Genomic DNA, 26,265 nt, shown 5'->3' on the forward strand with positions numbered 1-26,265 from the left:
TAAAAAGGAGAAAAAAAAAAAGGAAACAAAGTAGATGTTGAAGAGAAATATTAATATGCTATGCAGAGAGCGATGGATCAATACTTGAAACGTTTTTACCTTTTTATCTTTTTTTTGTTTTATTAATGACTTTGATTTATATCTTGGTTTGGGGGTGTGGGGCTTGTATGGATCCTTTTTGCTTGGTTTGGATTTTCTACAGCTGTTTTGATTAAAACAGTGCTTACATTTTTCAGTCCTCTCTTGGATCTTCCTATTAGAAGTGAGACTGAGGACTCAAAGAAGTGCTAACAGAATAGTACGTATGTCTGTACATTAACTGAATTATTTTCCATAGCTGTTTGGGACTTTCTTGTCTGAAAAAAAAAAGTATGTGGGAAGAAAGTCTTTACAGGAGTGTATTCTCATATGTAGTTAATCAATTACATTTTGCTTGACATTAATATCAAATAGCTACATGGCTAGTATCTAATTTTCTACTTTCAAATTGTACGAGTAAGAAGCATTTTTGTGTCCATTTACACAGAAACCTTTTGAACTCTTCTGTCTGTATTTAATCTTAAAGTAGCAGTTACTTCATTATTTTTTTTACAGATGATCCTCTGCAATTATTTTGATCATCTGAATTTTTCATTTCCTCTTGAAGTAATTATAATGAAACTAAGTAATTTCTCTGGTAGAAACACATCCACGTTTGTACAGTCTTTTAGATGTTTGATTTACAAGCTTCAGATAATACATGAATATATAAGGATGGAAATTCTGAGAAATTTCCATTAAAAAAGATTCCATGAAAAACGTCAAGAAAGCACTCGTAATTATAGGTATGTCTGAGGAAATTGGTTTCCACAGTGATCCTACACAAGCGCATATTATGAACTTACTAACTGTCATCCTAGGCCAAATCAAAGATCCATTTAGTATCTGGTCTCCAAGAATTACTAAAGTACATACCTAGAGAAGAGTATAAGAAAATAGAAAATGTCATTGCATGCATTTTTTCCTCTAAATCTGTATGAAAGTATCTGGTTTCATGTAATAGACAAAATACCATGCAGACTGTGAAAAGATGGATTAGTGATTAACATTAGCAAGAAGCACTGTTATTACAGCAAATTCTTTCCACTGCTGAGTATTAATATTGCCATACCTTCTTTTTCTTAATAAACAATCTTAGAAAACATAAGATTTGGAAGTTGAATAAAAGAATATTTTCTGAGATTATCTGAAGTGTAATGAAATCCAAAGAGATACCCTTTTGAGAAAAATATATGTGGATAAATATGTCCTTTTAAGTAGTTCCATTGTAAAAAACTTATAAGTTTTCTAAGTCATCTTTCTGAAATGTTTGACATTCTTAGATTTTTGATGGGAAAAGAAAGTGACGCAGTATTACCTGCAGTGGTTCATAACCCAGAAGATGATAATAACCAAGACAGTTAACTGATGTGATGATAATCGATGTGTAAAAAATTATTATTATACACATCTGTTATTATGTGTTTGTTGGAATAAAGTATTCTTACTTCAATCATTAAAGTCTAAAAATTTCATACTATTTAAAAATTCCATTGATACAGTTACAAATCTTCTAGCTAAGTGGAAAATTAAGTTGAGGGAAAAAAATACCTGAGTGTACATCAACAAACTGAAAGATTTATCTTTTTAGGATAATTTGCTAGGTTTAGTGATTCTAAACACTATTTTACTAGGTAGATTTCTTAGGAGTATCAGTTCTCTGTGAGGTTACTGTTGCCAGAAAATTGAAAAAAAAAAAAAAACCAACCCAGCCTTTCTAAATCCCTGACTGTAGAGCTAAGCAAATTGTCATAAAATTTGTAACAATCAAAAACCTATTTTATATCAAATAAATCCTGATTTGACTAAATCAGTCACATTTAGATGGGATCTTGCTCTAACTGCTGCTTCATAATTTGAAAGATTCAAAGTATAATTTTCTGTAATATTTTTTTAATTTAAAATGTAAAATAATCATATATTGAGTAATAATTTGTCCTTCTGACAAATAGAATATATAAGGTAAGAGCTGTTAAAGCCTGAAAGACATTCTGAAAAAGTAAGATTATTGTTATCTTTGAAATGTGTGAAGAGCTACAGCAGTAGTATGTCAAGCAAACAAGGTTCATTAGTTTGACTAGTACAGAAATGGATTAGTCTTCAAGGGTTCATATAGTTTCAGCATTTTATTCAGAAATTTGAAATCATCAGTTATGTAAAAAAAAAAAAGTTTTAACAATATACTTAGGTAACTACATTTCACATGCATTCTCACTAGCAGTAGAGAAATACTCCTGGATTTAATGCAGCATTGATACTACCACTTCTCTGTATCTTACAGAAGTTAGTTGAATATCCTTTATTTCACAACAGTGTTTGGTGAGCATCACCAGTTTCCTGAACTTCACAATCAGGAAGCCTATGTATAGAAGAGAATGAATTTTCTACTTTGCCCTCAAAAATCTTTTGTAGAACTGTATTAGAACTGCAAATACTTTGCCTAGAAGGGACCTCTGGAGTCTTTCTAGTCCAATCCTCTGCTCTGAGCAGGGCAATTGCTTTCTCTAGACCAGCTGTGACTGTGTACAGCAAAGTCCTGAAAGTCTCCTGGTGACTAAGGTCCCATGGATACTTTGGGTAACACAGTGCTGCACTACGCTTCCTAGTGAAGTATGTTTTATTAACACTCAGGCATATTTTAGGTGTTTACTATTGATATTGACCTTCATAACCTGTGTTGTGATCTTCATTACATACTTAGCTGTTAGAAAAAATGAGGGGGAAAAAGACGTGTACCTTCCACTTTTTAAGGAGATGGTGTCACAGGAATATTCGGAATAATTTTTGTGAAGTTAACATATAGTTTGGCCTTATAATTAAGAACAGCGACTGTAAAAACTTGGTACATCAGCATCCCTAAGTTTTTGTACACTCTTTACTATATACATCTGCACAGACAAACCAATCACCTAGGATGATGATGATGGAACTCGATGATCTTAAGGTCCTTTCCAACCCTAACTATTCTATGATTCTATGATGCATAACTCCGGATGTAAAAGGCACCATTCCTTAGCTTTAATGGCCCTTGGATCATTACATGAATCAAAAAATAAGGAGGCATCATTTTCTTTACAAGATTGCTTTTATATATAAAATAACGAAGATTCAGTTTGTTCTGTGGCAGTTCCTATGAATAAAAATAATAATGCAAGTCCAGTTGACTTCAGATGACACTTCAGTGCTTAGAGCAGTGACAGATTTCATCCTATAATAAACAACTGCTTTAGAATCTATAGAACATGATTCAGCCTTCATAATATCATGTATAGCAGCATTAAGATAGCTATCCTCAGCACATTCCATTCAGGAAATCTTAATGCATGAGTGGTCAATTGACAGCAACAGTACCTCCTCCCCATCTCTCCTGAAGTGATACATTACTTAAAGACACATAATATATGAGGCAGTTAAAATCTCCATATCTTAATCACCATTTCATAATACCTTAAGGAATTATTTACCTTCTGTGAATAGTGGCATTTAAATACTACAATTCTGATTTCTTAATGTTTTACATTCTTCTTTAAATCATATGAAACAATGCTGTGAAATATTGACCACCTCAGGCCAGATGAAAAGAGTAATCTAAACTTTAACTATTCTCAAAAACTCTTCCTTATAACACATGACCTTAGAGGGTTTTTTACTGTCCTCTTTGTTACCCAAAGATCCAGGGTGTCTAGATGTATATAAACTAGCCTAGCATTGGTAGTGTGGACTCTTGTATCTTATCAAGTTTTGTAACAATTTGAGGGGATCTTTGGGGTCTGATCTAGCATTTTCAAAAGATATTTGTCACACAGGATCTTTTTTAAAAGTACAGTTGCAACGACCTTCCATTTACAAAGGAACATAATTGCATAGATGGATTGTTAGGTCAATCCTTTCTGTTAAGAATGCCATTCATTTAATGAAGTCTGAACTTAGATAATTACATTAAATATGAACTATGTGAACATATTGCACCACAGGGATGGGGATCCACAATATTCTACTTCCCATAAAGTGCATATAACAAAGATACAAAAGAATTTATCTTCTTATTTGGTTTCCTTGACCAGGAAAGGAACTTTTTGAACAGCACAATGCACATATTCAGCACAGAAAAATGGGGGAGTGAGGGTGCTGTATCACATTATATTCAAGAGCATTTTTTTTTTATATTTCTTAGTATGGAACCATTTAATATGTATTTAACCCAAACATGTTTCATTATGGAAGTGTTATGTTGGCTTTGAAGTTAAAAAATGCAAAAATAAAAATAACAGCAACTTTTATGATCTAACAAAATCTATTTTACAGTTTATTTTAAAGTGCAAGTTTATGCTAAAATTCCTTAAGATTTCTGCATATGTAAAAAGTTTCAGACTTCTTTCTGTTTGAACAATTAAGTACTACTTTCCTGTAGTTTCTTTGGTAACTAGTTCCAACTGGAAGAATTGAAAAAATTCTTAACATATAAAACAATTCACCTCAAAATAATCTCGATGAGTTGATCTACAAAGGCAAACAGCTGAAGTTACAATAAATAACATTTCTCCTTGAAATATGGAACCAATTTTTTCTTCTTTTCTGTGTTCCATCATTCCATTGAAAAACTAAAAGTAATAGCAGGAGTAGAAGCAGTCCTTCCAGTAGTAATAGGAGAAACATACTGTGAATATTTTGAAGTTCATGTCTTAAAACACAAACTTTGGTAAATGCTTTATGAAATGTGCTATGCACATGTACTTGCACTCCATATTGGTGAACCTGAATAAATAAAAAAAGTTCTTCACATCTTGCTTTCATAGAACTGAACAGCATCTGGTGTTTTACTTTCTTCCTTGAGGTTAGCTGCTATCCATTAAACTGTGGCTCTTAAGAGTTTGTTCTGTTGTGTCAAAAAGCCAAAGCTAACTGTTAGGAAATGTGCAGGAAAAATAATACTGTACTTTTTCAGTATGGCAATTAACTTCTTTATTCCAGCTACAATTCAATCCTGTTTCAAGTAATAAAAAGATTTGACATCAACTCTTGAACATGATCAAGAATACCATAAACTTCAGAAAGTCAAACAGGGACAGGTCTTTTGACTTCTAATACAGGATTTGTAGTAGATCCATCTTCTGTCACAAATCCAACAGGATGCACCAAACATTAAGTCCCAGAGCAAGTGACCATTTAAGGCAATGAAAACACTTCAAAACCTCACCATGGAGCAGGTTTCCGTTGCCACAGTGGATTGTACTGCCAGAGGTCTGTCTGCGGCTGAGCAGGAAATTCATTAATGGAAATTGAAGTATTCTGTGCTGGGGAGCACAAGAGAAGAGTAGAAAAATGTGCTAAAGTTTTTCAGCTGATCTTTTGAATTAGGACAAGTCCTTGATTGGGTTTTCTTTTCCTCATAATGATTTCAGTGCACCTACATGAAACTTACAGATTGTGTTGGTGTGGCTAATTAAGTTTACTGCTATAGGTAATGGCATTCTCAGAATGATAATATAGAGTCCTTTCTGATGATGACTGAGATTCTGTCTGCATTTTTCCCTTGGCATTATTACTTTAACCTGTGAAATGTTTTACTTGTGATAAATACCTCTTTTTTTATTAAGACACCAGAAGTGAATCTTTATAAGATGGTTTGATATCCCAGACAAATTTATCTTTTCAGTTTAGCATACTATATAATTAATAATCTCTACTAAGTAAATACAAATAAGTTGCACATTGTAAGCACCCCTTGTTTGGGGTCATACTGGGGACTTTTTTGTCATGCAAAGAGAGGTCAAAATTGATCCTTAAATTACAATCAAGAAAAAGTGACTGCAGGTGAAAAAGCTTTGGTTTAGAATCTGGTAGGTTTGACTCATCACTGGTAAAATGATTATTTCATTTCCAGCCTGGAATTTGGTTACAGAAAGGCTGATCTGTCATTCCAGTGGAGAATAATGCGTGAAAATATTGGACTAATACCGAATAAACAAATACTTTAATTTATGTGTAAATTTGCGGGTTTTGATGGAAGGGGGTTTTGGGGGGTTTGGTTTTGTTTTGGTGCATTTCAAGCTGTTTAGAAGCTTGGAGAAGCATCGCTGCAAGTAATGCATATTTAAGTATCGGTGCTAAAAGTCTGTATGACAAATACCTATAGCAGAAAAAGAAAATAACATGAAAAAGAAATAAAAATACATTTAACTTTTATAAAGTTGAAAATACTAAAAAAGTTTTTTAAAATGTAATAAATTGCTTTAATAACTGTTTATTTAGGGAACAGGTCTGTAGTGCTTTGTAATATTATTTCTTCACTCAGATGTGAGGGGAAAAATGGTAGTGTTGGTTACCTTGAAGTAGCCTAACAACGATAACATAGCTGCCATATACACCAGTGTGCTTGGTGAAGTACTGTTGTCACACTCGGTTAAACTATTGTGCTGTTAGGAGAAAAACACATGCATTTAGTTGCAAACTGTCAAACACTCCTTGCCTTCCAACCTCTGTTATTCTAGCTAAGTTAATTGTATCAGACCACTTAACTGTGCCTTGCCATTAGGAAAAAATAAAAAGAGACAAGGGTATTAAGAAAATATTTCTGAATGTCCCTCCCAACTTTCTGCAAACACAAATAATATTAAGGATACATTTCTAGTTATTATAATGAAAATGTTTCAAACAACTATTAGAATCAGATATTGCATCCTTTTTTTCTTGATACATTATACATTTCTTATGGCATTATTTTATTTTTATCAGCAGATACTGATACTATTCACCTTGAGAATAGTCACATAAGGCCATATTCTCATCCCTTTTTTTTCTGCCAATATAAAGTTTCCTCATAGCTGGAAAATTACCATCTGAAGTTATTAAGAGGTGAGGCTATAGGCAGACCCCTCGTTCCTCATCCTGCAAACCTTCACTGCATGACAGTCCAGTAGAGACAGATGATGGGAAAGTAGATAACGTGTCACGTTCTAGTGATTCCTAGATAGTGCAAAACCACTTGCAAAGTCAGACTGCCAGAGAGTACAGTTGCCCTTACATGTGAATTATGTGAATGTCCCTGCTAAGGGAAAGCTAAAAGTTAAAGCTCACTTTAATTCTGCTGAGTGATGCTCTGATACAGCTGTATAATTGAGTTGATTTGACATTAATTTAGATCACTCTTCCTTCTGATGCATTGAGACTACAACAAAGAATATTTTGCTACACATTTGTCCTCAACATTCTGCCAAGTAACTGTTAGCAGCTAAGCAAAGCGACAACTGTGCATGTGGCAATTGTCTTTAGTCTGAAGCTATTTCCCTTAAATCAAAGCTTTAGGGCCCGAATCATATCCTTTCATCTTGCCAATTGCAGGGTACTATTTTTACTCCCATTTTTTACTAATGGAAATAACAACTGAAATGATAGAAACTGAAACACAACTCTGTTATCAAGTACCACGAACTGTTTTGTTCTGTGTTTTTGTTGGGTATTTTTCCTTGGTACTAATTTGAGACCTCTGAAAATCCTACAATGAACAATATTAGAAGGTCTGATTTCATATTCAGAGTTTTCTAGTATCACTTCCATTGACTGAATTTGATTTTTCATTGAATTTTAACTATTTCAAATAAAGAAGTTACTCAGTTTGTTTTTTTTTTTTCCTTTTGGAAAGTAAATTGCTTAAATGCAGATATTTAGTGTCATTTTGATGCTCTAAGCCATCCCACTAAGGTTCCAGTTGCTCCTCTAGATCACGGCATGGGTTTCCATAAGTTGCATGACACCTCTATGAAGCACATTCACGTCTTGAATAGGCAAGGGCAGCTAAAAATAACTAATAGCTATTTAGATAATTAAGTTAATGTAAAGTTTATGTAGCTGCATTTGCCCTTTTGTCTCACCCTTACCTGCACAAACAGTATTTAGCATTCTGTTTACTTATCTGGAATAATGATAGCAGTAAGACAAATACATTTTATTGTTGCTATATCAGAGTTGCTAATCCTCCTAAATACAAAGGTTTTCTGAACTAAATTATTTGTAGTCATAGGAAGAGGAAATAATACTTGTTCTTTAACAGCTGAAATTTTGATTTTTTTTTACTTCCATAGCAAATTTATGACACCTCAGAAATATTAATAAGGAAGTTGATTTGCTAAGAGAAACAACATGTGGTCAGATCCCCAAATTACAAAAATTAGTCTAGCACCATCAAAGTCATTAACTCTATGTAGATTTGAAAGAACTGAGAATCTGAATTTTGTATGCAGTATAGGAAATTTTCTCTCAGAAACTTATGTACAAACAATATGAAGAACTCATATTTGTATATACAAATAGGTAAGATATCAGTAGTAAGGTGAAATAAGCAATAACTTTTGAGTTTATCAGGACTTCAATGAGAAGTTTAGCATACATAGGTGGACATGTACTAATGATGCTGATCTTCAGCTCTACAAATACAAATTAGAAAAAAAAAAACAAAAGAGTTCATGCATAGTCAGCTTATAAAAGATTTGCTTAGAGGAAGATAAATACAGGTCAGAATTTGTGGTTTGGCACCATGTCAGTCATGCACAAAAATTGAATGGAATTACTGCACTCTGGACAAGATGCTTCTGTCCATATGACAAGAGTGAGAATCGTGTTTATTTCCCAAACAATTTTAAACTTGTGCCTGCAGGATTTGCTTGCTTCTTTAAAAAGCGACCTTTAAGAAAAAGACATTAAAAAACCCTCTTTATTTCTTTTTCATTGATAGAGAGCAGTTCCTTGAGTTGCTTGAAAGGCAGCCAGGAATAAGCTTTTTCTTTTCTTGTCAATTAAAAAAAAATACAAAATTACACAGAATAAATAGCAAATATAAATCTAGCAAGAATTCATTGCAAAAATAAACCTGCAGTGTTCTACTTTTTTTTTTACCTATTTTTCCCATAACACATTAAGTTCTTCTAATTCCAGAAAATATAACCTGCTTTTGTACAAACAGCTAAATACTATCATTCTTCCACTTGTCTGTACTGTTGCAGTTGTTCTGTCTGGGAGCTGCTTTTGGGCAGGATGAAAAGGGACCTGTATTTGCACTTGGAAGTTCCTAGCCACAGCAAACTCATTTTTTTCCAAGAATATTTAAAGCCAGCACAGAAGTTACTTATATATAGATATAGATATATATTAAAAAAAAAAAATCAAACTTGTTAAACACAGTAACATATTTACAGATGATTCTCAGTAGCTTTTCAAATTGCCCAGGATTATGAGTTGAAACACCAGTGATGAACAATATTTTATAGCAGCAGCTCAAGAAAAGATTGTCCAAACTTAGGTAAAGCTATCAGATAGGGAAAGTAGCAAAAGGTTTGTTTTTTTAATTCAAAAGGCTTGCTTTTTTCTTCATGGAAGATGTTGGGTAAATACGGTTACACATTTTTCGTTCCACATACTGATACAAAATGCACACAATGAAGTTTCATGTAAAGTACTTAAATGTTTGCAGGTTCTGGGTACCCAGACAAAAATATTTTCTTTTTCTGTGTGGGTTTTTTGTTTTTTGTTGTTTTTTTTTTAACTGACATTTAGTATGACAACATTTTAACTCTTTCATATTTGTTATAATGGTATGTTAGGTGCAGCTGTAGACAATGGTCATGAATGCAGTGCATGTACTAACCTAACCAATCCACTCTAACCTTGTAACTACAAACACAGGTGTGATTTTTTTATTTCTTTTTTTAAAAGAATCTAATTAAATTGAGTGGAAAAACAAGGAAAGGGAACATATTTTTCCCACAGGTCAGGTACAGAATGGAGTGCCATACACACTTTTTAAAAATGTTGAGGAATATTTCAATAGCCAATCTTCCTCCCACAGTTCAATCACACAAAGTTCATGTTTAACTTGGGGTAAGACATATTGCCTGCACATAACCCCATGGCTTCCCACAGTGATCCCTGAGTTTTTTTTGCTAGGATTACTGCTGTGCTTAAGTTCTGACTGTTGACATGTTATTATAAGGCACTTTTATTTACAATGGTTCCAACTTAAAATAGAATTACAGAAATTCGGCCCCAGACCGAAGTAGTATCACTTCATGTCTGTTGCTCCAGGACTTCCAGGTAGTCAGGCTCAGCATGTAAATTAGCTTTGAGTTCAAAATACTCATTTTTAGTTTGTTCTAGAATAACTTTTCTTGGCCTGGAGTACATGAGTGTCTCCATTAGCTTCAGCTCTTCATGTGTTCCAGGATAATGAACTTCCATGTCAGGCTGGAACTGGACAATATTTTTTCTCAGATACTCTGTGATCCCTAGTTGCTGAAGTTCTCTCTCTTTTTCAAGAATGTTTCTATACAAGCAGCTGGCATCCTGAAAAGACAGAAACTCTGCAGATTGATCTGTAGCCTTGTATTTGATATTTGAACCCGTAAGAGGTGAGTTGTTCTCTCTTTCCAGGAGACTTCGGCAGAGATGTTTGGAGTCATTAGCTTCCTTCTCACTTCCCTCTTCCTGTTGTTCAGTATGCTTGGGGCTGAAGGATGGGCTGCGGTAGACCTGAACCATGGGAGTAACCATACGCTGCTCATAAAGAGTTCCAGATGGGCGCTCCGTTGTGTGGTGTGTTGTCTTATGCCCATACATGCTATACTGAAGGTGAACGGGACTACTATCCCTCATTTGATCATCCACTTGTTTCTTTTTGCATCTTCGTCGTCGATGAAGAACAAGAACAACTATTCCTGCTGCACAAAATACAATAGTTATAAACACAATTAGAAGTCCTAATATTAGAACAGAAAGTGGAACAGCATCTGTAAGGGACCGCAAGATGGTGTCTGCGGTGTTGGTAGTCGTAGTAGAAGTTGTCACAACTACAAAACTGGCATGAGTCGGTAAAGCAGGGCTGTTTATTAAACCTGGACACAAGACTTCACTGTTCAGGGATTTCAGCTCTTTTTTTGCTAGGTGTCCTGGAGATTTACAAAAAATATCACCCATCATTGTATTCTTACCCAGTTTTTGTATCCATTTTTGCAACGCAACAGAATCACAGGTACAGTCCCAGGGGTTGTCTTCAAGTTCAATTTGTACCAGCATATCCAGTTCATCCAAGACATTGCTCACAGGCAAATGAGAAAATTGGTTTGTTTTCAGATTTAATCTGGTAAGTGGAACACCTGAAAAGATATGCGGTGGCAAAGCCTGCAGAAGGTTGTTATTTAAATAAAGAACCTTAAGTTTTGGCATTACATTAAATGTCCCTGGCAAAACTTCTTTGATGGCATTATATTCAAGGTACAAGTATTCAAGGTGCTGAAGGCCGAGGAAGAGATTCTGATTCAGCTTTGTAAGATAATTACCATTGAGATACAATTTCTGCAGTCTAGTCAGATTTGTGAAAGATCGTTCCTCTAGGATTTCAATGCGATTGTTCCCCAGGTGAAGCATTTCCAGGCTGCCATAGTCCACAAGATCTGATTTCAGTAATGTCTGAATAATGTTCCCAGCTAGAATAAGCTTTTTAGGATTTGGAGGAGGTGGCCCTAAATCGGACAAGCTTTCAATATTTCGCTCCTGGCAGTGCATGAGAACTCCTGAGAGCATATGGCTCGTGCAGTGACAGGGGACAGGACAATAGATTCCTGGAAACTCAGTAGTAGGCTTTGAAGTATGAAGCACTAAACTTGGCTCTTTAGTAGGAGCTTTCAGGATAGGAATCACCTTAGTTGACAGGTGACTATCACTGATAGAGGTGGTTACAACCAAGGGCAGTGACCCTGAAGGATCTTCAAGTTCATTGGCAGGATGAGTAGGACAAAGTGCTTCTTTTTTCAATCGACTTAAGATGTTACCTTTGATAACTGGAGGACTATCACATACAATGTCACCTATAATTGACTGAGGAGGCATGTTTTCTAGCCATATTTTCAGCTGCAGCAAATCACAGTTACAGGCCCATTTATTGTCTTCCAGCTGAAGGTCTAGTATTCTACCAATGTGTTCCAAAAAGCCAACATAGGGCAGTGTCTGTAATTGGTTTCCACGAAGGTCTAAATGGGTCAATGGCACAAAACGAAATATGTTCGGAGGAAGATACTCAATGGCATTATCATTCAAAATAAGCACTTTAAGCCTGTTGAGCTTGCTGAAGGCACTTGCTTCAATCACTGTGATGAAATTGTTGTCTGCTTGAAGAAACTCCAGATTTTCCAGTCCATTAAACATATCTTCTTTAAGTGTTTCTAAAGAATTGTGATTGATATGGAGTTGCTTAAGAAGGCTGAGACCATTGAAAGCCCCAGGCTCAATATTTGCAATATTATTAAAACCAAGATGTAGAGAGAGAGCATTAACAAGGCCAGCAAAATCATTCACATGTAACACAGTCAGGCCATTGTTTAACAGATTAAGATGGAAAGGCCGTGATGGTGGGACATTTATTTCTGATACCATCTTGATGCCTCTTTCTTCACAGTTTATAATCATGGTATCATCCTTTTCTTCACAGGAGCACAAACTCTGACAAGATCCTCCGACTGAAGAAAAAGAAGGCTGTGAGTGGAAAGGATCAGATGCAACGACAACTGAATATAGAATAAAAATCCAGAGCTTCATGATGCCCAGCAGATTCTATAAAAAAAGAAAAAAGAAAAAATAAAAAATAAAAAAAGAAGAAAAAGGAAAAGTAATCGGGTAATGGTTTCACAGGGTTAATTTTTATTTTGACTTCCGGGATGTAGAGGAGCAATAACAATTCCTAGTAATTCTCATTGAGCTACCTTACTTTGCAAACAATATAATATCCTGCAAACATTTGAATTATTTTCTAAAGAGAGAAAAATATAATTTAATGTACTGAATCAATAAACAATAATAATGGGAGTGCTTCAGTATTTTTATGTTGATACTCAAAGTAGGAGATAATCAGGAGTGTTGACATTATTTACATATCATATAGAATGTTTTGCCAGTAGACAAAAGTAATAAGTTACTGCCATAAGCAATTTATATCAAAGCTAATATAATATTTAGGATAGTTGCTTTATGTCACCATATAGGACTGCAGATTTTAGAGTACATTACTAAGCTTGACTTAATATTGTCTAGCTGCTGAAGAGACAAAATAAGTTTTGATTTGGTTCAGCCATATGTGGTGAGAACAAGCCCATTCAGTCAGGATACAAGGAATTTCTCCTTTGGTTCTGCAGTATGTGTATAAATCAAAGGTATATTCTCTGTAACCCTTGTACCTCCAAGCCAAAAAAAAAGTACACAAAAATATTAATTTTTCTTTACTGAAATGTTAATGCATATATTATAGTTTGTGGATATTAAGTGAAAGCGGAAACACAGCACATAGGAGTGTAATATGTTTGTAAACAACACATGCATTAAATAATTGTGTACACAGTTAAAAAAGAACAAACTGACAATGCAGTACATGTCAGAAGAAATATGTAGGCAAGGGTCAAGCATTATTTTTAGATTATTAGGCTCCTTCCAGTTATTATAATCATCAATTACTGCAAAAGATCTGAAATATACATGGTACTAACTGTGCTTTACAAGTCAAAAATGACCACCAGTTATGACCTGTATGTTACGTAAATTATCATCTGTCAAGCTTATCTTGAACTTTGAAATACCTGATAAATGCATCATTACAGTACAGCTATGGAGTCACAAGCAAAATTTACAGATTGTTATAATTGGTATGCCACACTTTATTTGAAGATTCTTTGGTTTTTTTTCTGTCAAGGCTGTCTATTTAACAAGAACACTAATAATTCTCGACGTATGAGATGGAGTGAAATCACTGTTTGTAATCTTTAATTAAATATTTCCACATTTGCTAAAAATAAATACTTTTTCAATGGAATAGAAGATTTAAAACACAAGAACTTCTCTGGGGTGTGCTATTTATTCTAGGACTGAACTAATCTGCTTTCTTAAGTAATCCATCTAATAAGGGTCACTTATCTTTCAAAGAAAGCTATTGAAACATGGAACACACAATGTCACTCCATAACCAGCTGAAGTGCTAATTTTTGAAAGATTAGAACCTTTTACAAGAACCTATTCAATTACATACATGAACACTCTTATAGTGTAGCCATATGATTTGTCACCTCATCAATATACATTCCAATTATCATGTACCATTATACCATTATTATTAGCAACAACATTCCTCAAGGCTTCTCTTAAAAACAGATTGCAAAGATTTATACATGTAGGCACTTAAGTGCTGTGGTATGAGTATCACACACACAAAAAGGAACAACAGCACAGTGAATTATGATTTTATCCATTAAGAGTTCCTAATAAGTGGGAGTAGATGTACGATTTTAGAATAGTAAGTGAAATTCATAGTGTGAGAAAAAAATGTCCTTAAACACATGACCTTTCATCTTTGTTTCTGTACTACAAATAATTTTATTGTCTCACTTAACACTCCTTGAACTCTAGCTGCCTATGCTTAACATATATGCCTTTAAGTTTGCTTTCCCCAGAAGTACTGTATGAGAAACAACATGTCAAGATGTTATTTTGAAATATGCAGAATAATTCTACGATCATATTAAGTTAAAGATTAACCCTTGCTTTACATGCATCAATATCCTTTCCAGTGACCCAAGGTAAAAAAAAAATGCAGGTTTTTGACACAGATGCCAGCTTCAAACTTACTGTATGACTAATTAGACTTTATTTCTGTACACTTTTTCTCTGTAGGAATTCCAGCTTCAATCTGCATCAAATTTGAACTGCAGTTAAAAAGTCCCTGAGCAAAAATAAAGGGGGAAAAAAAATAATCTGAAAAACATGTTGCATTCTAGTGCATATTGAGAAATTAGCTTATAATAATAAGAGCCCTCCTCTCAGAGATGAAAGTAACAACATTTGTAATCAATTGGAAAACATTCCATTTTTAATCATCGTCATACTTTTGTATGCCAGAGCTCTCACACACACACATATATTCAGAGCAAAAATTAATAGAGCTGTTGTATTCTTTTTCTTTTTTTGGTCTTAACACTTGGGAATATGTAATGAAGCTCTCAGTGGGCTACTAGTGGAAAATAAAAGCTGCTTTTAAGATTATCAACATTTAACTGAATTCACAATGAAGTAAAATTTAATTTTAAAGTCTTGACAAAGCTGACCTTTTTCACATGGTGAGGTTTTTCAGCAAATTCTACATGATAACTTATGTTTGTTCTTTTTACCTGCTTTCATGAAAGTCACTACTAACTGTACAATGTAACTAAGCTTTTTGCAGCAGGCAATCTAAGAGACTGAAAAAGTCACAGTCCTTTCTATGAGGCAAAGTTGAATACTTTCAGTAGTCACAGCGAATGCATCACATGCTTGGCAAATAATAATCAGCGTGGTTTTAAAACATTGAAATAGCTTGCTATTTTACTTAGGGGTTTTGTTCATTTGGATGCTTTAATTCAGCTGTTTAAAAATTGCATGTTGAAGAATTTCAAACTCTCAAGTTAAGTATTGGTAATTTCTGAAAGCCCTCAGGATTGCTTATCAAATTCTGAAGGAAGTCACAGTCAGACATGCATTTAAGACCATTCTTTCACTTCAGGAAATAAAAACAAACACCCATTCGTCCCCCCTCAAGGGATCTGAAATCAGCGTTCCCTTAACACACGCATTCTACACAGCTGGCAGTTTGAATAAATGCAACTGGCAGACTGTTTGAAAAAACAGTGTAAACAGCCCTCACTTAACATAAAAGTTACACAAAGTCTTATTAAAAATAAATTCCACCGTTACTGAGAAACAAATTACACTATTAAATTAATTAGCTAACTGGAATCTTTCTTACCTGTACAGCAGTAACGCTCCCTGAAAAGCTCACCAATGCACAGTTGAAGCAGCTGCTTCAATGCGATGTAATTTTTCCCTGTGAAAAACGCACACTTTCTTCTGAGTTTCACTTTGCTGCAAGCTCTGGCAATACTACAGTTCCATAAAGTTAAAATCCTTGTTCAGAAGACAAAGTACAAAGCATTCAAATGAAAAAATCTTCCAGGCAGCGTGTGCATTAGACTATCCTGTAAGTAGTTGTCCTTCTTCCTCAATTAAAATTCACAGCATACTTCACAGCTATGCTGACTTATCTGCATATAGTTAACTGTTTGCAAGCATTTGGATGCAGTAAACAAACAAGATGCTCAGCAGAGCTTAACTTGATCACTTACTTTGTCAGATTTTCAGATGCAAGCTGCTTCTGTGTGCTCTCTGCTCTTTCTAGTCTTTCTTGTTAGCGCAGTTATTAGTCAGATAGCCACGGGCAGGGAGGTAGGCGTAAATAAAGAGACTTCTTGGCTTTTGACTCAGCCTTTAAGCCCTTCCCCACCAGAGAGCTTTAATCTGCCAGTGTCATTTAATACAAGATACAGCTCCACCTTGAGACAGATCAGCTCCTCCTCCTGCAATTTCTCTCACCTCCTTTTTTCCTTATCTAAGTGAACCTCGGAAAACAAAATTCAGCTAAACATTTCCTAGATTGCTTAAAGTCTATTAATGGTTGATTTTTTTTAAAAAAAAAAACAAATATCTACTGCAGCTCTTGCAATTTGTTCTCTTGGGCAGATCTTGCATTTAGTTTATAGCTGCAAATGTGCTTTAGAAACTGAAAGCATTCCAGCCCAAATAGACTCCACAAAACACACCACAAGGGAAACCTTGTCCTCTAGAAAATATGTCAATCACAATGGAGTGTAAGATTATTCAAATATATAAATGAGACAATACAGGTCTCAATCCAGTCTGCTCAATATGACAGGGGTAGGGATGAGTATGTACAGTTACACATATTTTATTTCTGAGAAAAATAAATTGTGGAATATTAGTGCTTATTCTTGCACAATGATTGCCAGTAATACTTTTAAATCTGCCCATCTTGTTCTGTGGGAAGAAAAATGGGTTGATTGTAATTGTCTGTTTTACAGACGCTAGCATAGTGTTTTGGTATCTATCCATGCAAGATTGCATTGTATTTGCATGAAACATTGCTTTGATAAAAAACATTCTAGTTTAGGAGGATAGGGTATTCTTAAAGGCATATTTTGTGCTTAAGTGATTATTTTCTTTGTGCCCATAAACCAGTAATTAGCAGGTACAGTGGGGCTACAGGAAAATATTTATTCCATGCAAGGAAGATTTTCCTCATTCATCTAGCACTGCATGGGATGGTTTTATATGCTGCAAATATTACTTCCTTGTCCATCCCATTGCCACAGAGATGCAAAACCTTTTGATGAGCAACAATAGCTCTGGTGCTTCAGTGTATTTACCCTGTAGAGCATAACATTTCTGGTTGGTTCTTATTGTGTCCTGGATTACTTTACAGATTGTTTGCTATAGTCTCAATACCACTCAGATTCCTGTAACTTCTTTTGAACTGTTAGTTCTGCAGGTGGCCTCATTTGCCTTTGAAGGGGTATTGTGAAGTACTGTTCCATGTGGTGAAGGCTACTGAGATCTTGTCCTATACGTGCATACATACACATATATATATATACACACGTATATGTAAATACACATAGGCAAACATATATATGCATATATGTATAGAGACATATGTATATATGACTTTGCATATTAGGATGAGTTCTTTTAGCATTTTTCCACAGGAAAGATATATAATTTAGAAAAATAATAAATAAAGATACAATATTATCAATAAACAGAGCAATTTTATTTCCATTCATTTCAACACATTACTTACTTGATTGCATTTTGCTACTTTTAATGAGCCTTGCTACTCCATCTTGAATGGAGACATTTGACTGTCAAAGCTCAAAGATTCTCATCTGCCTGTGTCCAGACAAATAAATCATCATATTCTTGACTCATTTGAATTTATGAATTGCAAGCCAGATTCTTTCTAATTTTCTACCAAATATATTACAGGTGCTCACACTTGCACTCATAGAATGGTTTGGGTAGGAAGGGACCATAAAGATCTAGTTCCAACCACCCTGCCACAAAAAGGCACACATCCTACTAGACTAGGTTTCTCAACACTTCCAGGGATGGAGCATCCACACCTTCTCTGGGAAACCTCTTCCTAACACCACAGTAAAGAACTTCTTAACATCTAATCTAAATCTACCATCTCATAGTTTAAAGCCATTTCCTCTTCTTCTGTCCCTACATCCCCTTGTAAAATGTCGTCTCCAGATTTCTTGCATGCCCCCTTTAGGAGCTGGAAGCTGCTTTAAGGTCTCCCTGGAGCTTTCTCTTCTCCATCTGAACATGCCCAGCTGTCTCAGCCTGTCTTCACAGGAGAGGAGCTCCAGCTCTTTGATTATATTTGTGGCCCTTCTCTGGACTCACTTTAACAGATCCACACATTTGTTATGTTTTGGGCCACAGAGCACAGTATTCCTGTGGGTTCTCATGAGAGCAGAGTAGATGGGCAGGATCACCTCCTTCAACCTGCTCCTTTTCATGCAGCCCAGGATACAGTTGGCTTTCTGGGCTGCGAGCGCACACTGCTGGCTCATGTTGGGCTTCTCATCAATCAACACCCCCAGGTCCTTATCCTCAGAGCTGCTCTCTATCTGTTCGTCCAGCCTGTATTTGTGCTTGGGATTGTCCCGACCCACATATGGACCTTGTATTTGGCACCTTGCATACTTCACCTGTGGTTAATTTGTTTGGGATGGAGAATATCTTCAGAGATAGATACTCATATGTTAAAACATCATTCTTTGCTTTTCAGGTAATAGCCAGAAGAGCAAAACCTGATCACAAAAAAAAATGATTCCAGAAACCAACTACTAAAAATAGGAAAGCATTTCCTAATCATACACAACTAGAAATCATCGAGAATAATTACCAATTATGTTTGTCATTCCACAGACTGCATATTTAGAATGTTTATAAAAATACTGCTAATGATTGTTTTTCTACCATAGTTTTATGAATCATTAAGCAGTTTATTATAAAGAATGTGTTTCTGCAAGTATATCTGCATGGACAGTGTGGAACTGACATGGAGTTTCTATCCTGTACTTTAAACATTCACCTTTATTAATTGCCCCGACAATTCTAAAATTTGTGAAGCTGTATAAATAACATCTAAAACTGTCAGGCTTACTTAATTCCTAAAAGGCCTTAAGCTGTTATGTCATTTCTCTTTACCTCTTCACAAAATACAGCATTTCCATAGATCAGAACTGAGACCATACCCCTCTAACTATACATATACTGTGCATAATTCTCCCCAAGATAGTGAGTCTTCTTATTAATATACACATGTAGAAATAGAAGTTATAATCCTATTATGCATGTAGGCCTCGTATAAAACTATTAAAAGAGGATGTTCTAATGCTGTGTACAATGTTTTGTTAAATTCCGTTTTATATGGCAAGCTGTGCATGTTTTTATTTTTAAATGGTATACATTACAAAAGAAAGATCTGAACCTTAATTACATAATTTGTACATTTTTGTACTACCACAAAATACCCAGGAAGACTTTTCCGTAATACATTGCTTTCTTCCTATCAATACATTCCCTTCATTCAGGAAAATTCTGAAGACTACACAGACACCCATAAGAAGCAGTGGAAAGCTTTCTCACACCCTTTCAGTCAGAACTTACTAGTATCACCTCAAGATTACTTTGAAGAATGCTTTCCATATAAAGGATATTAATTTTAAATTCAGCTTACGGTTTACAGATTAGTCTTTAAAATATGAATTTACATACGACCCTTCTTATTTTTTAGTAAATCTGGTATTTTAAAATAACAAAAAGAATAAGAATCTGCATGTGATTTTTCAGCAGAACATAAAGCTCCCCTTGCTCATCATTCACAACTCATCATCACTTCTCAGTATGTATATAAGGAGCCATTGATTTCACACAAAATGTATAAGCCAAATAATATCCTGCCACACACACAAGAGTCTGCTTGTCCATACCCACAACTCTTCACCCATATTTCTTGCAACACCAACTCTTTCAACTCTGTGTAAGTATTGGTCTTAGAGCTGAAGATACTATATTGAAAAGAAATATTCTTCTGGAGCAACTAAGTAGCATCTGAATATTCATACCTGAGAGAGCAGGCTGAGGGACTCTGTTGAAACTCGTATACATAGTATATCTGAAAACTCCATATGTGGACAGAGTTATCAAGGATAAAACTTAAATCAGTAAGCTCATAGAAGATAGCACATAGGCACACACAAAAAAAGCAAACAAACCCCACTACAATACAATGTAGCTACCATTATGGAAGCTACCAGTGCCTACCATAAATCCAATGCAGAGCCTTTCTCTCCCATGACAAAGGAAATCAGGACAGGTTTTCTTCAACTGTAAGTTTCATTGCAGTCAAGTGAACAGGAAAGAAACAATTTAGATTGGCATTAGGAAAGAGAGCAGGTTAGTTTTTAGGTATCCACTTATTTAATTCAGCTACAGAACAAATATTTCTCTCACTGAACTATTGCACCTTTTTTACGCTTTGGGATAGGTCTTACTCAAAACCTTTTCTGCTTTGAACACTCTGTGTGGCTTTCTGCAGTCATGGACACATTGAAATTATGTAAACAAAGGTCAGGGTTCCCCCATAAAAGTGATATGCAAGCCTAGTGACTATTCTCTAAGTAAATATATAGCTTAATTTTTCCATGATCCTTATTGAGAGGCAATTCTCTGAAAAATCCGCTGAAAATGATCTTTGATTTGTAAGAAAACAATCAGGCTAAAGGAACAACTTTCTGTTACCTTAATGCAGCTTCTAAGTAACTAAATGAATTTAGATACATATATGCATACCTAAAATGCGCATATACATGCATATATGACATTGTATGTATTGATAATCATCATGCAAAAATCGTATTTCCAGAAGTATTTTGAAGAAAGGTGTATTGAGACTACTGTTCTTTATTTTTAATTTTTCAAGATAAAAAGTCATATGGTACTTAATATTTTCTGCTGGAGTGAACACATTTTATTCTAGTATCCTTAGCACCATGACTGCTTACAAAATACTAACTTCTTGGTGATTTAATAAAATATGATATAGTGGCTGCAAATAGCCTTTGTATTGGAAATACATGAAACCAAGTTGATTCCTCTTTCACACTTCTTGTTTAATAATCCTTTATTATATTACTCAGCACATTTTAAATGTGTAAACCATTCTCTAATTTGCACTATTTCCTTCTTCAGTATTTGTGCAATAGATCTTGAATCTTCTGTTTTGTTTACTCACTGACAAAGAACTCCCAAGTCTGCACAATATGAGTTTAATATCAAAGTTAAAATCTTCTAATTTATTCTGAGATAATCTGTCTTGTTCATACTTTTGATGTTAGAGTAGCAGATCTCCCTTGATCTGAAAGAACCTCTTGGAACAAGTAGATTCTCCTCTCCTAATGAGCTTGGCAGTATTCAAAAAACTGCCTAGAGCTGACTGGTCTGTAGAGAACAAAAGTCACCCAGGAACTTGCAGATTTCAGTTATGATGAATCAGATACATATTTTTTAAAAGGTACTCTGCTTGCCAATGTCCCAGGAACAAAAAAAAAAAAAATTGAGTCATGGTTTGGCATTATACAGCATGCTAGCAGCGTAAAAACCTCTCTACTAGTCTGCTTGTACTAAACTTTCTTATTAACTTTTGCAGTCAAAGAAGCATTATTGACCTTGCATTACTGTAGATTTAGAGTGAAGTGATACTCTCCACTACCATATAGGCATCTGAAACTTTTTAAAAATCAAATGGGTTAGAGTGCCTTTTATCCATGCAGAAGAGAAAATCTCCAGTGTGAAATCAACAGAATTCCCTTTAATTTCTGTGGGCTCTGACTCCTTTTCTAATTTCTGATTAGGGATTTCTAGTCTATATCCTGTGAGGTATATTTGAATAAAATTTAAATTGAAAAAACCATTGCAAATTTATATATGCCAGTCATGTTCTAGTTACTTTTTTTTTCAAAATATGATAGTCAGCCAATTAGTTACCAACTGCAGCTCTAAGAAGTCAGCTTCACATTATAGTTACAAATATTCCAATAGAAGTATAGTCAGATTTTCTGACTTTCATGTCTGACAGTAGCTGGATGCCTAGCTCTCATAAGACCTTTGAAAGAGCATTACTTCAATACCAGTAGTTGGTGCAACCCAGAGGTAAAAGAATTGTCGAGACCTTTTGAAATAAGTGATGGAATATTTTTATCCGTACCACATTCTTTTAAAACCAAAATTGCTTGGTCTTCTGTTCCAAAGATGGAGAGTAGAAAAATACACATACACACATGCTGTACAAATTTGCAATGTACTTCTGATGCTATTTTTTAAATTACAACCTAAGATGTTCACAATTCCAGATGAACTGCTAATTTTAGATTCATCTGTCAGTAGTTTAAAAAGTTCACTGCTAGCACGCAAAAGTGCAAATATGCTCATATACCCTAAATCCTTTAAAGGTAAAAGAAAAAAGAGGAACAGTAATCACTAAGTGTGCTGTAATCAGTAATGAAAACAAACAAACTGACATTATTCATTTATGTTTACATTCATTTTTTTCAGTGTTAAATTTCACTATTCTTAGTATTTTTCAGTAGGTTTGAATAGGAAAATATGAAATACTGAAACTGCTGTGTCTGATCTGCATTCCTTTTGGCTCTGAATACTGCATTGATACTTAACATTACTATCTGTGGTGGTGTGCTCCCCCTCCTTTTCTTTTTGAGCAATAACCACCAGTGGTAGCCACAGTGGCTGCATCTAGCTTAAGCTGGCTTCTGGGAAGACAGATAACACAATATCTAAGACAGCCTAATACAGATAACCTAATACCTAAATCTTGCCTAACAGCTGAGGGTTATTTGACCATGCCTCAACTTTTTGCTATGTCAATATGAGTCAATCATCTTACTCCATAAATAGTGGACAACCCAAGGGCCATTGAGCTCTCCTGCAAGAGTGGGGGCTGAATGCCCCTCTTGAGTAGTGACGCCTCTCTCAGTTAGTCCTTGGGGCTGAGAGAATCCTTATTGCATCAGATGTTTTGTAAGTGAATTGGGAATAAGCACAATGAAATTTTGATATCTTAGCGAAGTGATAGTAAAGACTGACTGTGCACATATAATCCTTTAGATATAAACTGTTGACCAAGTCTGGGACTAAGTCTGGATCCAGCTGCACCTAAACTCCCATCAGAAAGAAGTTTAGAAAGTAAGGGGAGCCTTTCTTAACCTCATGACTCAATGGCAGGATGTCCCTGACAGTTTTTTCTGACACTGTCTTCTACGCAGTGAATACTCCAGTGCACCTTGCAATTGAACCTTGATAAACCACTGTCACATTTCCTATCAAACTTTGTTAAATTTCTGTTTTATAACAATAATAATATAGTTGCTTTTCTCTTAGGAGTGAAGTGCGTCAGCCCATCAGCAACTGTATCCTTTTAAACACAAATGGGTTTCTACATGCTAGCTATGCCTAAGCCTATTCATGATAATGCATGCCTGTGCACAACCTAATTGTACATTACAAGCTACTGCTGCTTCACAGAAATCCAGCTGAACTAGATTTTATCAGACAACTTGGAAAAACACTTGAGTAAACTCTGCAGCAGTCAAACAAGTTTGTAATACCACTAGATTGCAAATAGTCATAGTATTCAATTAGTTTCTCTTGAGGATATTATATACATACTCAGTAAAATTCACAGACCAAACATAAGGCTAATACACTAATGAATTAATATTTAAGATCTGCTTTGAAGATATTTTGTCTTCTTTTTGATAATGCATATCCTTTACAGAGGCACAGATCTGCATTCTGAAGTCCACCTTGAATAGGTAATACGGGAACTGAAGTGAGTGCACAAGTCAAAAAACACTCTTTGGATCTTTAAAGTCATAGGTCATTGGTAGTGTCCAAAAGACTAGTAGATCTCAACAGCTGGAAGCATGCCACTCACCACACTGACATTCCAATACAGGATTGATGCAAGCTAATTATCAGTCTTATCGACCTATTTTAATATGTGGATGCTTCAGGAACAAGTTTTCTTGTCTACCTTAAGACGACAGTCTTTGGAATGCATTACTCTAGAAATCTTTGTAACTCATTGAATTGTTTAGAGGTTAGCTAAGACGTGGAGAAGCTATTTTTAGGCATCTGCAATGGCTGAGATAAACCCTCTCCTAAACCCTGATCTGAGGTTAGCAGCTAACAGAGTATACCGGATCTGGGATCTGGCCGAGATGGAGTTGATTTTCTTCACAGCAGGCTGTATGGTGCTATATTTTAGATTTGTGGCTGAAACAGTGTTAATAACACACCGGTGTTTTGACTGTTGCTGAGCAGTACTTTTACAGTGTAAAGGCTTCCTGTTTTCCAGCTCTGTCCTGCCATATGTAGGATGAACATGAGCAAGAAGCTGAGAAGGGCCATAACCAAGACAGCTGAACCAAACTGACCAAAGGGTTATTCCGTGTCATGTAATGCGGTGCTCTGTAATAAAACTGAAGAGACAAGCATTCTGGGGCAAGGAGCTGCTGCTCAAAGACAGGATGGGCATTTGTCTATACATGAGGTGATAAGTGATTGACCTCTCATTTTGGGGATTTTTTTGTTGTGGTTTGGTTTGGGTTTTTTTCCTGCTCTTTCCTTCATTTATTGAACTATCTCTGCCTTGACCTATGACTTTATTTTATCAATATTTGATGGGGTTTTTTTATTTCTCGCTTGTTTTTGTGCTTACTGTTCTCTTCCCCATTCCACTGTGGGTGTCATGTGAGCAAGCAGCTGTGTGGTGCTCAACTGCCTACAGGGTTAACCCACAACACAAACTTACAATAAAGCTCCCTGTCTCTAAATTCAGAAGGTATATGTTCCTGTTTTACACAATATCTGAGTAATCAGGTTTTTCAGGAAATAGTATACTGGAAAATAGATTCTCCTTTTTTCAGCTTTGTCTGCTTCTGAAAAGTCTGTAGGTAAAGTCACCCTTCTCTGGTGCAGTTCCTGAAAGAAAAAGACTGCAAGAGGATTGGGCTCTAATGGAAAGCACAGAACTGTAAAAAAATCTGAATATACCTGTCTACAGACAAAAGTCAGGAAAGGTGCAACAGATCTGTGCCCTCTTGCCCACCCCGGAATACTTTTATTTCATAAAAAAGCACAAAAAAAGAAAATAATGTATGAAGAAGGTTAGTATTATTCACTTAATCCCTGCATGTAAATCCTCAGGGGCTCATATGAGCAGCTACCTCCTTGAGTATATTTTCTTGGCTTTGCATATTGCCACCAACCATACTCCTTGTTCCTATTCTTACTGTTATCACAGAGCAAATAAAACCCATTAAATAAATTAAATCTACCAGATTTAGGACCCCCTTCAACCTTTCTGTCAAAGTGAAGAACACACAAACCTAAACCTGCCAATTATTTAATTTTTGGCTTCTATTCTGAAATAGACATTTATTTTTGGAAAGCAACTTTGTTGTGGTTAAAAGCCCAGCTGGCAATCCACAACCACGCAGCTGCTCACTCACTCTCCCCCTTCCTCCTCTCACTCCCAGGGGGATGGGGTGGAGAATAGAAAGAATGTAACTCCCACGGGTTGAGATAAGAACAGTCCAATAACTAAGGTATAACACAAACCACTACTGCTACCACCAATAATAATAATGATGAGAGAAATAACAAGGGAAGAGTACAACCACTCACCACCTGCTGACCGATACACAGCTCAACGTACGCAGTGATATAGTCCTTCCGGGTAACTGGCCCCAGTTTATATAGTGAGCATGACGTGCTGTGGTATGGAATACATCTTTGGTTAGTTTGGGTCAGGTGTCCTGTCTCTGCTTCCTCCCGGCTTCCCCTCCTCCCTGGCAGAGCATGAGACTCAGAAAGTCCTTGGTCAGACTAAACATGACTTAGCAACAAGTAAAAACATCGGTGTTATCAGCATTGTTCCCAGTTTAAAAGTCAAACCCACAGCACTGCACCAGCTACTAAGGAGAAAAATGACTGCTACTGCTGAATCCAGGACAAACTTTTAAAAATGCAAGGGTTATGTTAGTCACTATAGAAATAAACACATTAGGTAGGATAAAAATTATGCAAATTTCTGAAATAAAAAAATATTATTTTGAAAGTTTCCAGGAGATTTCAATCTATTGAAGGAAGTGCATAGCTACATCTAAGCCCATT

General features: G+C 35.5%; 1 protein-coding gene across 2 annotated transcripts; it reads right to left on the reverse strand.

Moving 5' to 3' along the window:
- Positions 1 to 359: 359 nt before the first annotated feature.
- SLITRK6 (SLIT and NTRK like family member 6) lies at positions 360 to 16,420 on the reverse strand. Of its 2 annotated transcripts, none has more exons than XM_005148123.3 (2): positions 15,887 to 16,420; positions 360 to 12,675 (listed from the first exon to the last, which is right to left on the reverse strand). In XM_005148123.3, the coding sequence occupies exon 2, from the start codon at positions 12,658 to 12,660 to the stop codon at positions 10,138 to 10,140; it is 2,523 nt and encodes an 840-aa protein (XP_005148180.1). In that variant the 5' UTR covers positions 12,661 to 12,675; positions 15,887 to 16,420; the 3' UTR covers positions 360 to 10,137. The 2 variants fall into 2 exon arrangements, with proteins under 2 accessions (XP_005148180.1, XP_030903929.1); XM_031048069.2 differs by having other exon boundaries at positions 16,263 to 16,356.
- Positions 16,421 to 26,265: the final 9,845 nt, after the last annotated feature.

The sequence above is a fragment of the Melopsittacus undulatus genome, chromosome 2 (assembly GCF_012275295.1).
Source record: "Melopsittacus undulatus isolate bMelUnd1 chromosome 2, bMelUnd1.mat.Z, whole genome shotgun sequence".
Classification (NCBI taxonomy): domain Eukaryota; kingdom Metazoa; phylum Chordata; class Aves; order Psittaciformes; family Psittaculidae; genus Melopsittacus; species Melopsittacus undulatus.